The sequence below is a fragment of the Hippichthys cyanospilos genome, chromosome 12 (assembly GCF_059441005.1).
Source record: "Hippichthys cyanospilos isolate Australia breed blue-spotted pipefish chromosome 12, RoL_Hcya_1.0, whole genome shotgun sequence".
Lineage (NCBI taxonomy): Eukaryota > Metazoa > Chordata > Actinopteri > Syngnathiformes > Syngnathidae > Hippichthys > Hippichthys cyanospilos.
This window is the reverse complement of record NC_142380.1, coordinates 18,013,279-18,031,389: the sequence shown is the minus strand read 5'-3', so window position 1 is coordinate 18,031,389 and position 18,111 is coordinate 18,013,279. Positions and strand designations below refer to the sequence as shown.

Sequence of the window (18,111 nt, the reverse complement as noted above, 5' to 3'; positions counted from 1 at the left end):
ATTATGAGACAATATACAGTGCTTCTAAGAACTAAAAAAAAAAAACATGGTGTATGTGGTGTATTACTAAAATGATACAAATGTTTCAGAAGATTGCTCAATTGTATTCTGTGATTAAAGTCTGAAGTGCTAAAAATGTGAAAGAATGTGTTAAGTCGATGAAGAATACAATAAATTTACACCAAAAAAATCCATTGAGATCAAGATCAAAACATTTTTGTACAATAACATTTTTTTTGTAAATTTTTATTTGAATCTAATGCAACATGGATTACCAAATTTCATTAATAAAGTACACTGTGGTCAGTTTGATGTTTATTTTCTGTTTTTTATATATTTTATTCTACATATCTATTTCAAGCGATCCGATTGAGGACCTGTAAGTTTACTTACTTGTATATATATATATATATATATATATATATATATATATATATATATATATATATATTTATATATATATATGCGGTCCGTGACTTTCACTTGACTGTTGACTTTCAAGCCTTCATTTTAAACCTGTTTCCACCAATTAGACACAAAACCTATAGAACTCAATAGGAAAGCGAAAGAAACACGGATTTGAATGTGAGTGGTTATTGCAGAACAGAGATGCATTATTGCATCAATTTTACTTTGCCATTTACTTGATTTTGTTTTCAAACTAAGTTGTTGGGAATGGTTTATAATGCAGAGTAATTGTGAAATAGAAGTTTTAAAATGATGTATGTTTGTCTTGGTCTTACTTTTCTAGCTTTTTAAATCCTATTGGTCTTGAGGAAGTGCTTGGTCCTCATATGAGCCAAAGACAGCTCAAAAATATATCCAATCCACAAAAGCAAAAGAAAAAACACATCAAAGGGAACACTGTTAACTCAAAAGTAACATTAAAAAAATACATTTATTCAAATTTAAAAGTAGCCTACTTAGATTGTCTCATTTAAAATCAGATAAATCGAACACATATACATATTAAACAGCAAGGACACTGATATACTGTAAAATAGTTAAACAGAAAAAAATCCAATAATTACAAAAATGAACTCTGAGTTGGCAGTACAATTTTAAAGCATTTTGTGCAAAAATCTTATCTGTTGAATCATTAGTACATACATGCAAATATGTATGTCAAAACACACACCAAAAAGTAATAAATACACTCCATATCCAACCACAATAAGGCCAGTAAAAAAACAAAACAAAAAAATTACTGCACATGTTAAAACACTTGAAAGCCCCCAGGATCCAGGAATGATAACAATAAGATTAAATTTTGCAATCTACATCTTACTAATGGAACAGTTGTGTAGCATTAGAGAATTGATTCAATATTTAAGTTTTGTGCAGAGACACTGATAAGTAGAGCTTTATTGAGCAGTAAATTGAAGGTCAATTTTTTTTCTTTAGAGTCACATAAGAACTGTACTCAAACTAAATAACTTTAAGAAAAGTCTAAAAAAAAATGCCTTTGAAGGCATCTTTGAAAGTGTGGCAAGATCATCAAAACCTTGGAAAAAAAGTCACTATGGAGACTTACAAAGAAAAAAGATGAATATCACTGCAGAATTCCAAGAACATTATGCTTTAAACATAGCAGAATTCCAAGAAAACAGAATTTCCCCAGAATTTCCTGAAACTTGAATTTGTCTCTTTCCAAGGTTCGTGACATTGGCAAAATTGGCATGAACAACTGCAATTTTCAAACAAATGAGATTTTTCAGCAACAAATGTGTGCATTCAAAATACAGTAGAACTTCTCTACAACAAAATCATATCAGAAATTTTTCACAATAGGGGACTTTTCAATCGCAAATATGTCTCGAACGTAAACAACAAACACGTGTTGTGCAATCTGTTATCTGAATGAAGTTAAAAACAAAACCATCCAACGCTGGAAAAAAAAAAAAAAGCCAAATCTGCAATAAGTATTCATTTTCATATAGAAGTTCGGCAGTCAAAACAAAAAAAAAAACGAAAACAAAACAAAACTTTCTTATTCGTCTAAAAACAAATACAGTGATCTAAATACCGTAAACAACTCCTGGCGAGCAAGACATTGGGGAAGGATGAGAAGTCTGTTTCGATCGTTTGGATCGACAAGGACTCTCTACCTGTTATAGAGTGGAGTTATTTATATTCTATAAAGACCATTTACCGCCACCTAGAGTATGGGAGAATATCTGACTGCAGGGAGAAATCTGCGCAGAGCGTTAAGTGGTGCAACGCAAAGGCAGAAAAAAAAACATTTCGTATTATGCAACAGGTTTTTTTTTTTAGTTGTATGAGAAAGTAAGAAAGAGGGAAAGGCTAAAACATGTTTTTTCACAACGGGGGATTTTTTTGCACATGCAGGTTTCGTTGTAGAGGAGTTTTACTGTAATTGCCTGTAAAATTTCAGCGGCACTGAAAAGGGATGGATGGATGGTTGATTATGAAAGTCATATTTTATGTAAGTGGCAGTGCAGTAGCTGGCCTGTGGATTTACCATGTTCAGTGAAAAAAAGATCCAATATCTCCACATAGTAATATCATGTGAAGTAGATATTTTCCAACAGTCCCCTTTTCCGATAATTGGCCTTCAAATTACATATGCACATTTCAGAAAACCTTCAATAAAATGGGGGAGAGACACACTGTACAAAGGCTTCAAAACAATTTGGTCAGACTTTGTCAAAAACATTTTTTTTATGTATTTACTCAAAGTACACAATCAAAAGACTTTCCTCTATAACATAAATAGCGATTAAAGAATCTGAATCTTAAATAGTAATTACTAGGGCTGCACAATTGATCGAAATTTAAACACGATCACGATATTCGCTGCCACGATTAATTAAGCTGATCCACGGCGATATTAACATTTAAACAGTCAACGACTTTTTTTGATTACAAGCACAAATCAAGCACAACCACCGGGGGGGCAATGTTTCCAACATGTTTGTATGACAAAACCCTCGTATTTTTTCACCCTTATATATTATTTACCAGTGTGAAATGGCATTGAGTTTCTGATTCTGATTTCTGATTCCTAATATATAGTGTGCTAGCTGTCAATTGAGATCCATTTTGAAAAATACGATTGGCAAAAAATTTGAATAAATTCGGTTTGAAATGACCGAAAATGACATTTTGACTGCTTGTTGATTCAATATTTGCTTAAAAGTAAATAATGTGCCTAGTTCTAAGTAGGCTTAATTTTTTTCATTGGTTTGCACTCAGCTAGTAAGTTAGCTGTGTTGCCCTTTGTGCCAATTTTTTGCCATTACTTATCATTTACTTTATTTATTTTAAGGTTATAATTATTATTTGTAAGTGTCAAGCCTTGAAGCCTTGTTTATATTCTGCTTGTTTAAAAAAAGTGCAATAAATAGACATGTTTGACCAAACAATTGGGATGAATAATCGTGATTTTAATATTGACCAAAATAATTGTGATTAGTATTTTGGCAATCGAGCAGCCCTAGTAATTACTATATTTCTCCGTGTACAAGTCGAGTTTTTTTCCCTTATTTTCAACTTGCATAACTCAATATAGACCAATTTTTTTTACAACTGTGTTTGAATAACATTAATTTGAATGCAAAATAAGTACTATCGTGTTATTTGAAAGTCTTAAAATATATATACCTCTAATTCAAAATTGTATTCATTCGTTTTTGCGCAATTGCACTTTCAAATGCACTTTTGTCAAGCACCACCTTATTGCCTCTTTGTTGTCAACAATGAGGCTGTGTGGATAAAAAGTTTTGACCCATTATGAAAAGGCTTTACTATAGTCTCCTTCAGCCCTAAGACATGTGCTTGAACAAGCGGGCATGGATGTCGGCATGTGGGAGGAGAAACACCGAAAGCAACCTTCCACGCTTCTCACAACATTTCTCACTTGGGTAAAGAATGTCCAGAGTAAGATGTTCAGGAAATCATCTCCGAAGACCTTCATTTCAAACAAATTGGACGGGTACGAAGATGACTACCCGCGGAAGACTAACGAGGATGTTACGCAAATGACAGACAGAAAGAAGAGGACGTCCGGGATTTCAATGGGAGAAGCTAAGTGGCGTGTCAGACAGTGATGATGACTTTCAGGACTTTTAGAAGAATTCGCATTCAACTGTGCCAAAAAATAAAGTATTGAATCTTAAATCGTTTTATTGTTGTAACCGTAGTTTGAGCATTTACGTCTACGCGCGCGCGCACATTGCATCGCACTTGTCTGGTTTCCACCCGACCCCCTCCCCCCATAACCGCATGTGTTTGAATTGGACAATCATGATATGTGTAATTACTAAAGTCAGGGGTAGGGCTATACTTGTGTTTTGTAAAATTCACCCAAATTGAAATAAATATGGAAGGGTCTTCTTATACGTGACTTGTACAGAGAAATACGGTAAATAATTGAGGCCAATGCAGTTGCCAATGCAATTCAGTGTAACTTAATTAAAAAAGGGGTCTCAATCTCACTTTTGTGTGGGCCGCTAGATATAGTCTGGAGAAAGTCTGGGCCACATCTTGTGTTCCACAAAATAAGCAATTGAGTGTTTAAAAAAAAAAAAAGTACAACTAAATGTTCTCAATTTTTATTCATGACAGTTCCGATTCAAAAAAGGAATGGTTCTGCCTACTGCAAACATCTTCCTTGTACCTTGCATACCTTTCAGAATGTCTACCGGAATAATGACGTCAGACTTTTTCACACAACTTTGTTTGTGCATTCAATGTGCTGGCTACACAACAACAACAACAAATAAAATTAATGTTAATCTTTTTCTTCAAATTGATTGTTTTGCCAAAAGTTCTCTTCGAAACTCCTTTTGACAACGATATGACCAGGACTGGGGAAAACTTGATGTCTCTTCAGAATTATGTTTTACCAGCAAAAGCTCTCATGAGCCTGTGCTATGGTAGCCAATAAAATGCACAACAAAAACACAACTAAAAAGTGTAGCACGCATTCCTAATAGACTATGATGGGGGACAGGAAATGATCATTCTATGAGCTACAAATGGCCCCTGGGCGGCGAGATTGAGACCCCTTCTGTGACACAACAACAAAGGCATTTTCAACGTGACTCAAACAAATGGTTCTGCATATTACGCGCATTGACTTCCTGAAAATGAACACACATAATCTTTTGTCACCCGTAGAGCACGTCTGGAGAGGGAACCAGCCGTCTTGTGTTTGGCACTGAAACTGAACTCAGCAGCTGTCTCAGGTCTAATGAAATGTGTCAGAAAAGTTCCAGAACATGTGTAACAAGGATACATCAAATCCAAACTTTTGAGTTGTACGCTTTCTTTTGAGTTTAGTTCCACTTTCCCAGCTTTGTCGTCCTTTTTGAGAATATACCTTCTGAATGTCATTTTGTTCCACTCATCTGATGGATATTTTGTGTTCGCTGATGCTATTTAGCTTTGTATTTGGTGTGAAACCGCTCAAGAAGGGCTCTCAGAACATTCCCTGGGATCTGCTGGTGCTTGTCTATGAGGGACTGAATCGACTGTTTTACCTGCAGAGAAAAAGAATTGGAAAAAAAAAAGTCATCAACAGATACAAAATCATCCACACCACGTTTTCTTAATCATATATAATCAGTTTGGTTTGAATACAGTTTCAGGATCCATCAACTTTTTCCCTAAGGTTTTAGTGTGCAATTCATGAGCAGTGTTGGGCAAGTTATTTCAAAACTGTAATGCATTATTTATTAGTTATTACTGTCATTTCAAAGTCATTAGTTACATTATAATATTACTGTTCTGAAATGTAAAACCTTACACTACTATTGCATTACTTTTATATTACTTTCACCAGCATAACTAGACATATGAATTTGCCATTCTAAATTTAGCTCATTACGCTCATTAAACATCCAGTGGAAGCTTGGCTTAAAGGGAGACTGTGTAAGATTTTGACCGTTTTTCATTAACGAATAAATTAAATGAGTATAAATTTCAAAAACTTGCAATTAAATGTGTTCTTAATGACCAACAGTATGTTTTAAATATGATTGTAGGTCTTGTTATCATTAAATAATATTACATGGGGGGTGACAATCCTCCGGAGGCTGCCATGTCTGTTATAGCGACTAACAATAGTAAATGCAGCACCTCCTGCTGTCTGTAATGAAAAACGGTCTAAATCCCTGCTGTCTGTAATGAAAAATGGTCTAAACCTTACAGATAAAAGCCTAAAAACAGTATAAATCATTTAATCTGTATTGTATTGTAAACCTTTAAATATATAAAACCTTTTTTTGTATTGTAATCCCTTTATTTCTTGGCTTCACAGCATAGTGATGCATTTTTTATGCTTTAGGCATAAACATTTAGTGCATTCCACAATTTCATTGTTAATGTTCCAAATTCAAATCCAGTCAGCTAGGTTAGGGACAGATATTTCAAAAACAGATGGTTTTGGTGGTCCTAACATTAACAGCTAGCCTACATCATCGTTATAGTGTTTAACGGACTGTTTAACATGAATTTTTGTTTGCTTCATCTTGATACACATGGACAACTTTAATAGACTATAGCAATTGTACAGTGGAAATTTGTGTTAGCTTACTTTGTTGTTATTGCTAGTGGCGACAGGGATCTCGCTGATAAGGTTTCTAAATGCTGGCAAATCCACTGTGGAAAGCGGCCGCATATCTTCTATGCACGACATACTCCGCCACAAGTCTCCTAACCTCTTGTTAGGAGAAGTGGCTTCTATGAGCGAGAGAATTATAATTTTACCTGCTTTTGTTTTATTCCACTGTCAATCCTCCGTGGGTTTTCTTTTCTCTAACCTCACGTTACTATGGCTCTGTTCTAAACGGTTTGTCACATTACTGGTGCTATTTGACGATGTGGACAGCTCTTCAGGTGTCGCACACAAAGTGCACCTAACTATTATATTCTTCTTGTATTTATCTCTGATGAACTGAAATTAATGAGCATATGTCCATCTTGAGTACATATTGTCCATATAAAAGAAATTAAACATTTTGCCCCGGACTTTTTTCCCCCGATCTTGCTATGTTTTTGGCGATTTAGGGAAAAAAAAAATACCACTTTCAGGTTGAAAACGCATTGTAATGCATTGCGTTACTCCCATTTCTCTTGAGTAAAATATTACAATTTTATTATGTGTAATACATTACACTACCGCTTTACAGCAAAAAGTAATGCATTAATTTACATTACTAACTTGGAAGACTACATTTAGAGTAATTGCTAATTACTGGTATCTTGAGGCGATGCAAGTAAAATAGCGACCACAACTTGTTTGCAACTCGCAGAGACACTGGTGATTGAGACCCTTAAGTTATCATTTTCATACTTTTTTTCCCATTGTTGCTAGACATTTAATGCTATTACAACTGCTGAAGAAGAGATTGATCTTGAAACAAAAATAAAAAATCTTGGTGTTTTCTGACTTTCAAAGCTCCTTTCACACTGCCCGCCAAAGCTGTTTGTTCCATCACTATTACTTGTGAAGTACTGTTAGAAATCGGGGTGGTGTTCGTGTTTGTGTGTGTGTGTGTGTGTCGGAAGGTGTCAAGCACAGCAATGTCCCACTTCAATGGATTCTAAGGCAAACAAATGCAATGTCAACAGTCAGTGGAGATGTCTGCTGTACCAGTTTCACAGAAATACTATGAAAGCAACTTGTAATCCATCCATCCGTTTTCTATAGCACTCATCATATTCATGGATGAACTGATGTTTAGCCCACTTCTGGCAATGGTGCCCATCAATCGCAGGGCCCATAGAAACAAACATTCATATGCTGCGCACTATTACTGATATGTAACTGAAAAAAAGCATTAGCGGAAACTTATACAGTGGTGATGAGAGATTTGAGAGACCTGACCTTTGCAGTATTTTGAGATACAAGACATAATTAATTCATCATTCGGTTTATCTGGCTTTTTTTTTTAAAATCAAAATCAACCCTCCCTATTCAAGGTTCGGGAATTAATTGAAATTTAAACAGTAAAAGCCACAAGCACAGACTGATGAATGTTATATTGCAAGGAAGTGTGGAGCTATCAATGTGCAGTAAACATTTTTGAATGGCAAACTAATTCAGAACCTACTGGCAAATTCCGTAATCCCCTAGATACAGGACACACCTATGTATAAAACGCGCCCTTAATTTTAGGGTCAAATTCTGGTATTTTCTATGTTACAGTGTACAGGATTGCACCAACAGTTTGGCTTGACTGTACTTCCTTTTCAAACCCTGTCGCTAAACAATTAATCAGTTGTCAAAATATTTATAATAACCCTAACCTCCTTCTCACAATTTAGGTAGAGTTATGTCTTCTCTTGAACTTACTTTTTCTGCCAGCTCTGAAGCAGTTATGTTTGGGTCGTAGGGGATTGGATCGCCAAGGAATGTTCGGAACTTGACTGGGAATCCACCATAAACAGGAGCTATAGGAAGACGAAAAGTTTCATACGTCCAACGGAAAAATCCTGGTCAGAAAACACAAAGTCAGTCTTGCATTAGTGTCCAGTGGAAGTTTGTATCCTACTGTTTCCTGAGAAATTGCTACTGGTGAACAGAGGTGATTTTTTTTAATTATTCTTAAGGATAAAATTGAATGTGAAATAATTCGAGGCAGACTGTTTGATCAGTACTTACTCAGTGTTCCCAAAGATCTGAAGCCTTCTCGAACATTTTGGGTAAACATGGGAATTATGGCCTGAAAGAGAACATATGACACAGTAAGGATGGATAAAGGTGAAACATTAGAATAACAAAGATGGTCATTGTGTCATTTTGAGCTCTCTGCTTGTATTTTATTGTTTTGAAATTGTTTTACAGTGGTTTTCAACCTTTTTCAATGATATTCCTCTTGTGAAATATTTATTTTTAGTAATGTGACAATATCTAAATTATTTCTTGCTCGTCTGTCAGAAAATTATTTCAATAATGACAATGCACAAATGCTCATTTCATCTATTTAAAATTTGACCCAAAAAAAAAAGGCATAAAATGTTTCGCAAAGATATTATCACACAATTTAGCAATAAGTTCCATCGTGATCCAATCAATTTTCTCTTAATTTGAAAAGCATTTGTACTGCTCCTGTCAGGCATTAAAAAACAAAATCAGATTTGCTGATACCTGCAGAAACTCTGTTAAAGTTTCACGCAGCTCTTGAACTGCCTTCACATACCCCCGGGAACACATACAGCTATTTGAGAATCAGTGATTTATAACACTGTTCAATGATATTAAAATACCTGCGGCACCAATGCAATGCAATAATCTGTTATAGGAGCCCGAAAGAAAGTGCTAGTTTGTAGTTACAATTTATGTAATACTTACTGGTGTACTGTACTGTGTAGGAATGATATGTTGAGTTCATCATTTGCAAGAAGGCATATTTTTTTCACACAACATAAAACTGTCTATGAGAAGATAAGTTGGTTACTATGTACAGTAACGTTACACACGTTGCTGACTGATCCATCATGTACTTGTAAAACCTACTAGTTTGTATGTTTTCGTTTATACAGCAGCAATCATTTATACTTGAACTGGAGAACAATTAATGCCGCTTACTGATTCAATGTACAACATCGTAAGGCATGTCACAATGTGCTGTGTTCAACACAAGACTCACAATATGAAACACACAAACTGCCTGCAGTTTACCCTTGAACCCCAAGAATCTGAACCACTAGCATGTGCAACATTTCCTTTCCCTTTTTGAAATGTCATGTTACTGTTCTGCACAATAAAAAATAAAAAAATAAGTGAACTCATTCAACTGGGATGGCACAAACACCGGCCAGTTACTATGGCGGCCTCATAGCGCAAAGGTCGAGTGTTTGCCTTCAGGCTTCCTGTGAGGAGTTTGCATCCTCCCCCTGAGCCTGCATGGAGGTATTCCATTCTCCTCCCACATAGCAAAATCATGCACGGAGGGTATACAGGGCACTTTAAATTGTCCTTATGGAGCCAAATTTGCACAGTGTAAAAACCAGTTTAACTTTTTTGTGCAGGTGCAAGTCTCCTTGTTTGGAAATTTGGTCGGTTGACCGCATTGCACATTTCTGGATGTGCCAGCAAACAGATAGGCGCCCCTCCCAGCGCATCTGACATTTTGGTGACAAAGAGTGTACTGCGCTATGCTTCAAAAGTAGTGCATTCTAACAACTTTGAGTCCCAGCCTGTGGTGTTTGGGATTTTGGCAGACCCTGCTATGCTCCAGGCAGACAGAGTCAGGATGCGGGCACATGTGTGGTACATGTCACCTTATTTCATTCATAAATATGACCAAGACATGTGGCATTCATTAAACAAATTATGATCATTGTCATCCGAAGAACATTTTTAAGAGCCCTAAACCCAACCCCACCATAATATCAAACGATAATCAGAAAAAAAATAAAAAAATAAAAACTTGTGCCGGATGTGAACACCAAGAGGTAAAAGATTTGAAGATTGCAGGGAAAATTACGTACCACCTTGGAGTCAATAGCGACTTGCGCGAAGCCTTTGCGTTTTCCCCACAAAAGAGGGTAAGTCTCATCGCTGAACAAAGCCTCCCGCACACCTCCTGGAGAGATCCCCAACAGGTGGCCATTCTTCAGTGCCTGTACACACTCTTCCTGAGGACCATGCATCACACTGAACACTTCCAATAGCAATTTGAATCCTGGAGGAACCAAATGCAATGAAATAATGTGAAATAATTCTGCGTATGTGTCTGTATGCCACATCAAATCGAAAAATGTGTGTGGATATTTTTTTTTTTCCTTTTTCATGGCCACGGCACCTCAGATGACAAATGCTGTAGAGCTGTTTTGAGTCTTAAGAGTATATTGCGATATATTGCAATACAACAAAAGGCGTATTGTGATATGTACTGAGATATATTGGGCAATGTTTGGTTAAAATAAATAAATTTAAAAAATAAATAAATAAATTATATATATATATATATATATATATATATATATATATATATATACATATATATATATATACATATATATATATATATATATACATATACATATATATATATATATATATATATATACATATATATATATATATACATATATATATATATATATATATATATATACATATATATATATATATATATATATATATATATATACATATATATATATATATATATATATATATACATATATATATATATATATATATATATATATATATATATATATACATATATATATATATGTGTCTTTATGTACATTATACACAAACACACACACACACACAGTGTTCCCTCAATTTTTGCAGTTAATGGCAACAAGAAAAACCCTTACGATAAGTGAATTACGCGAAGTAGGATTTCCCTCCTAACGGACGTTGTACATCCATAAACTCTAGGGACACTTACTTATGACTCTCTTGGGCCCTACAGGCTAGCAGCAGTGCTAGCTTTGAGTTGACCATCTGTTGCTTCTTCTCATTCAGTCATTTTGAATGTTGGTCAGTTCGCAATATTGATATCCACGCCAATATTCCTTCATGATGAATTCTTCCTCACCTTCCCCAATTATGGATTTGAGGCCCTCCATAATTTAGTGTTGAAAGCATCAAACAATGCTCATTTTACTTCTGGAAATTATTGGGTCCCCAAGACTCGCAATACGAAACAGCTATGGGTCCCAACAGGAATATATGGAGTCCAGGGATCTTTGTAAGGAACTGTTGTAGTTATGCCAATAACCAATGATGGAAAATACACCAAAATATTTTCAATTAATATCTTCCCTTTCGCAGTGATATCACCAAACGATGTTTAATGATGTCGTAGTTTCGTAAACACCATGCGTATGAAAATACTGTTCAGATTTGTGCAACTGATATTTGTGCAAATGATAGTAGGCTTGCAGTACTAATCGCTTCTCCTTTCAGGCAGAGAACCATAAGATGATCCAAGGCAGGATAGATATATTTACTGGACAGTAATAATGAGACAATATCTGTTTTACTGAATAAAAGAGTGGATGGACGATTATTAATATTTTGATGTAAAAAAAACAAAAACAAAAAAAAAGACCATGCATCTGATGGAAGTACATTGATTTGAAAGTGCGCGTCTGTCGAGACACAGGGACACGGGCAAACGAGAGCACTGCCTTAAAGGCATGAATGACACCTTGATCTCAGACAAAATGAGAGCTATGTTGTTAGTGGCAGAAACTCATCTCTAATTTTTGACAAACTGCTAAGAACTGACACCGCAAAACATTAAGCACAAGGTGACAAGGGAACACTGTGTATATACTAATCCAATTGTTGCTGAAAATAAACAGGAGTCAGAAAAGAAAGAAGAAATGGAGAAAGCATTTGTCAACTATGTTACAGCCGTTAAAATACCAATGTGAAATTATTACAGAAGAGTCAGAAGCACACTTGCAAACTTTGCATTTGTCAGAAAGAGCCTATACCTGGTATTTTGAAAAGGAAGTGGTCAGCTACAGAGTGGCAGGTTCGTCCTTTCTGGATAATGACATTGGCTAAGAAGTAGTAGTAATCGATTGGAATGGCTCCATGATAGTAGACTATTAATGCCGGTCCTTTGTCAGGGATCTTGTCCATCCCATGGATCTCATAGCCTGGTGTGAAGAAAATAAATAAATGAATACAAAATTAAAAGGCACAAGTGAACAATAAGAAAACAAGAATTATTCTGTTTCAGTAGAATTGTGTGATTCTATGCCAGAGGTCACCAACCTTTTTGAAACCGAGAGCTACTTCTTTGGTACTAATACGAGGGGCTACCACTATATGTGAAGACACCTATCATGTCAATGATTTTTCACAATAATTAAGGAACAGCTGTAGTAAATGTGTAAGTCAAGTGTAATATGTAATGCAAATAAAAGACATGGATAATTGTTAGTAAAATTCATAGAAAATGAACAATGTTCTATCTCTGGTACGCTATTTGCAGAAAAGGCCTGCAGGCTACTCATGTGATCTTTGGGGCTACTTGGTGCCCAGGACACCACATTGGTGACCCCTGTTCTACGCCTTTGCTGTATCGTAATATAATATATCTCAAAACACTTGTAGGACACAATATCCACCACTAAAAATGAGACAGTCCCTCCGATAACACTTGGAAAGACTAAGGCTGCATTAACATCATTTTGAGTTTGAGTTAACTCATAATTACCAAGTGGGTGGTCTTACTATTCTTTTGTATTTCTTGTAATTGTTTTTTTTTTCATGACCACGGCACTGCAGATGAAAAATACAGTAGGGCTGGGTATTGAGTCTCAAAAGTGTATTGCGATACAACAAAGGCATATTGTGATACGTATTGCGATATACAGTATTGGGCAATGTTTGTGTGTGTGTGTGTGTATATATATATATATATATATATATATATATATATATATATATATATATATATATATATATATATATATATATATATATATATATATATATATATATATATATATATATATATAAACCTATAGATCAAAATGACTTGAAAAACAGAAGGAAATGATAAAAATAGACAAATTCTATTTATTCTTTTTCAGACATCTCTGAGCACACATTAAGCATTCTTTAAAAAAAATAAAGCATGTAACATTTTTTCATTTCAAGCAGGCTCTTGACTGTGTTAATACGTCCCCAGCAGTTGGGAATACTGTATTCTTTCTGATGGAACTCATGTGGGAGGAATACACAGGTAGCACATTGCCAAGAGTTCCAGCACAGGATAGTGGTTACAGTGCTCTTCAATCATAAATTGAACAGATCTGTGACGTCACTCGCATTGGTGAAAAAAATACCACAAAAACCAGGGAGAAATTTATTGTCATTTATCAAATACATGTACAGAGAAACCTCGAGATACAGTCACTTCTGTACGTTTTTTTTCCCCTTCATATTATGAAAATGACTTAGCATATAAAAGAGTACAAAACGAAATAAAACAAAACTTGAAATCTCAAAATTCCCATGTGAAGTAAACGCAACATCTACTGGTCCTTAATATGGCTGCTCGGGAAGACATACTGTACAAGAGTTTACTGTGGACAATTTGAACAGTAGAGTTTTCTTTTTCTGCTGTTCGCATCTCTCTCAACATCTTCCTCACCTGCCATGCAAGCGCCTCCTCGACCAATCTTCCTCTCCAGTCACAACATACACGCAACACTATTGTAACATTTGATGTAATGTTTGTGAAGCACTTAGAATGACTTACATGTAAAACACGATTCATAATATGACAAAAGTCATGTTACAAAAGCCACTCCGGAGCGGATACATATAAAAAAACGAAATATTACAAAAATAAGGCGTTTCAAAACCAATAGGCGATATATTGGAAAATTCATGTCATATTGCAATATGCGTATTGCATCACTTCATATTGCAATTTATCGATATATCGCTATTATCGGCCAGCGCCAAAAAAAGCTATCTAGCTAATTCTGGCTTTTTTAAAACCATTTTTCATAGTGTGTTTCTGCCCCCTTTCAAATAAATTGATCAATGAATTAATTAGATGCATCTGCTTGTCCTGTGTAACAATGGATTGGAGACTGGAGAGGTCAGGTAATCCTACCATGCCATATGGCGCCATGTCCATCCCATAAAGTTGCCAGAGTCTTTCTGGCTCCATCCCAAAGATTGTTGCAGTATGCCTCCCTCAACTGATTCTTCCTCTGTTAAAAGATGCAAAATAGATTAACAACAATTTCAACAATGCATTTTAAAAACTTCAATAGCTGTGATGGGAAAAAACTGCAAACCAAAGTCAGAATACGACAAGCAAATCACTTTGTTAGCCCATATGATAGAACCTTGATCAAGATCCTTGCATTCAAACACGTTTCTTGCCAATAAGTGTGGAGTGCAGCCTGCTTGCAGGTTCTAATAACGTCACTTCTAGTATCCCTAGTGGTGGACAGAGTTACTACACTTGCAATGCCACATGCTCCAGTAGGTTTGGAAACATTTGCATTGCGTAATTAAAGCTAGTTTTTAATTGAACTAAGCTTGACAACTTTGAAGAAATTCCACTTATGTATGACAAAACATTGATGATGAAAATGATTTTCAAGACACTCCAAATCGTTTGCACCCTGACCTTTAAGTTACAAAATCAGCTACTGGATACAGTAAGCGCTACAAGAGTTTTAACCTGATCAAATCACAAAACAACAACAAATACCCTATCACAATTATATGACTGTACACGCAGTACTAAAATGTCATGATTTAATTGACTATGCAAATCAACATAGAATATTATCGGTACTAAGAACACAATTCCATTTGCCACAGTCCTCAAAAGCTGAGAGTGTTGTTATGACCTTTAGAGCACAGGTGTCAAACTCAAGGGTCACGTTATTTTACATGGCCTGTGAAACTTTTACATTTTTACATTTTTTTTTGTTATCAATTCCAGTTTTGAACAGTTTTTAGTAGCCCCTGATTTTGAATTACTGTATGCGTGATGATCATGCTTCAAATTTATTAATAACTGAAAACAAACAACAGATATAATTAGATTGATTTAATCGATAATAAAGTGATTAAATTTGATTTATTTAATCAATGCAATTTGTGTACATTTAGTAAGATATACAATTTTTGCATAAGAAACTTATCTGAGTTATCTTTGGTGTATTTTCTTTTCTTTACAGTCTTACAATATAAATGAGTGAGAGCTGTACTACTGACACAACGAAATTAAAGAAGAGTCAGGTTCGTTTGTTATTCGCTGTCTGTCTACCTAGATAGAATCCATTGTAACATCTAGGCAGATTAGAACTGTGAGTTATTAATAAAAAAAATTTCATATTTGCAATCATTTCATTTAATAATAAATTATGGAAGTATTCACGGCTCTTCAATAAAGCAATCAATTCAACAAGTTTAATGTATTTTTAAAAATGTAATTTTTAAATTTGTCAAAATGCATTTTGTGTCTTCAATTGTTTTCTAACGAAGCGACGAAACCAGCAAAGCAAGAGTGGCATTTTATTTTATATTGCTGTTTTTAACTAAATAATTGGCAACCTTTTTGGGGGAAATTGACTTGGTTTGTTATAAGGAGGCGTGCAATTTGCAATTTTTATTTTCAAAACTTCAGGGTAGCTGAAAAGTAACAAATATACTTGTTGTCAATTTGAATATGTTGCTAAATATAAAGGGCACTTATAGAATGGCTCATATGATTTTTCCCCTCACAAACATTTGCAACGGGGGTCCTGCGAAAATGTGCTTTCTAAAAGAGGTCCCCGACTCCAAAAAAAATTGAAAACCCCTGTAGAAACTGGACATGAATGCAATAACTGTAATTTAAAAAAAAATGTTTTTGCATACCTTATAGACATGAAGAAAAAGTATTGAAAGGTAGAGGAGAATGACGATGAGGAAGGGCAGGATAAAGACGATTGCTAGAGGAGTGAAGACCCACAGTAAATATTCCAAAAAACTCAGGTAGTCCTCCACCTGACCAAGGCCAACCCATTCCTCCAATGCGTGAAAGCAACAAACCTATCAACAAAAGAGGACATACAGTGAGTATAGTTTCTACATACAAAAATACAAAAAAAAAGAAACAAACACTGGTGGCTACTACTAACACACGACTAGTATCTTACAATTATATTTATATAAACATATACAAAAATCAATGTTGGTACATTTTTGTTTATGAAAGAAACCTCCACCAAATATATTCGGAGTGTAAAGGGCACATTGTAAAACACTGCTGCCAGTGCGGACCTACTACTGCATGGGGTAAACAGTCCATGGGATACATAAAATACGCTAAGTCAAGTAGGAGGTTGACAATGTCTTACTAGTAAGCTGACTGTGTCCTCTGCTACCATGAGACATGACTGGTTCCCAGCATCTGACATCCTTGCTTGCTGTCAGTCACAGGAGATGTGGCTCTGGATTACTCAATTGATGATACTTGGATAGCATTTGCTACTGTAACCGAGCAAACTAGGTGAATGAAGAAAACAATTAAAATCGAGGTTTATGTACTGCTTCTGGGAGAGTAACCCGTGAGATAAATGGCATTGCTATGGCGTCACAATTTCACAATGACATTGTCTCACATGTGATTTGGAATGCTATGAGAGGAGCGACGAAAAGTGCGTAAACTTCTAAAACAGAAATGACTGATAATAATCACAACAAAAACGGTGGGCCAGTGGCGTGATCATGTTAACTCACTGATAACATTGTAAAATTAAGTTCATGTAATCACGACAAAAACACGAATGATATTTTAAAAAATAATAATAAATTACCATGACGAGATAATCTGTTTGTAGACATTGCCTAAAACCCCATTCCTCGCTACGACATTTACCTAACAAATACCCTGTTAGTGATTCCGGGTCCAGGCACAGACTTATACTAAAATGGACTAATAACAATGTCACATCCGGGTAGCGAAACGGAAGTAAGGCTGTCGGTGGGCATGTGTTATTCCCCCCCCCCCCCCCCCCCCCGATTATTTTTACGTAATTTACGATTTCTACGGCGCACTGTAAATGCCATGCGAAAAACCAATTGACCAATGATTCTGGAAAAAAATGTGATATTTGTACATTTTATCACCTTGTAAATTATTATTAATTTTCTCTTACAGTTACAGTACAATACATGGGTGTTACGCAAACATTGGGCTGCATATACTTTACGGAACCATCAAACAATGAACACGGTGGTGGGTTCAGAAAGGGGCTTTGATTACTCTATGCAAGGACCCTGAAAAAACACGCACTTAGAATATGCACGCACTTCGACGTTTTCGTCTAAAGAACAACGGAAAATTGCCAATAACATTGGCAACGTAAGGATTTCTGTCTGGCGTCAGGTTTGAGGGTCAATTGTTGGTTCATTCGTGTAGAAACTGTGGATCCAGAATGACTTGAGTGTAACACAGAAAACGTTCCGGTGATATTTTCAAGAACAAATTGGTCCACTGCACGAAGACGAACACTAAATATACACAAATAGACCCCGTAGAATTCAAGAACAACACCTTCTATGTTTAAACGACTAAACACAACGAAAGTTATCGAAAGTATACGGTACTGTTAATAAAAGAGGCTCTGTGACAAAAAATG

General features: G+C 35.5%; 1 protein-coding gene across 2 annotated transcripts; it reads right to left on the bottom strand.

The window, feature by feature from the left end:
* Positions 1–879: 879 nt before the first annotated feature.
* tmem68 (transmembrane protein 68) lies at positions 880–17,390 on the bottom strand. 2 transcript variants are annotated; one of them, XM_088430323.1, is made up of 9 exons: positions 17,287–17,390; positions 16,828–16,975; positions 16,346–16,519; positions 14,580–14,679; positions 12,436–12,603; positions 10,462–10,655; positions 8,630–8,690; positions 8,321–8,460; positions 880–5,504 (listed from the first exon to the last, which is right to left on the bottom strand). In XM_088430323.1, the coding sequence occupies exons 2-9, from the start codon at positions 16,885–16,887 to the stop codon at positions 5,400–5,402; spliced, it is 1,002 nt and encodes a 333-aa protein (XP_088286449.1). In that variant the 5' UTR covers positions 16,888–16,975; positions 17,287–17,390; the 3' UTR covers positions 880–5,399. The 2 variants fall into 2 exon arrangements, with proteins under 2 accessions (XP_088286449.1, XP_088286448.1); XM_088430322.1 differs by having other exon boundaries at positions 16,828–16,896; positions 17,287–17,330.
* Positions 17,391–18,111: the final 721 nt, after the last annotated feature.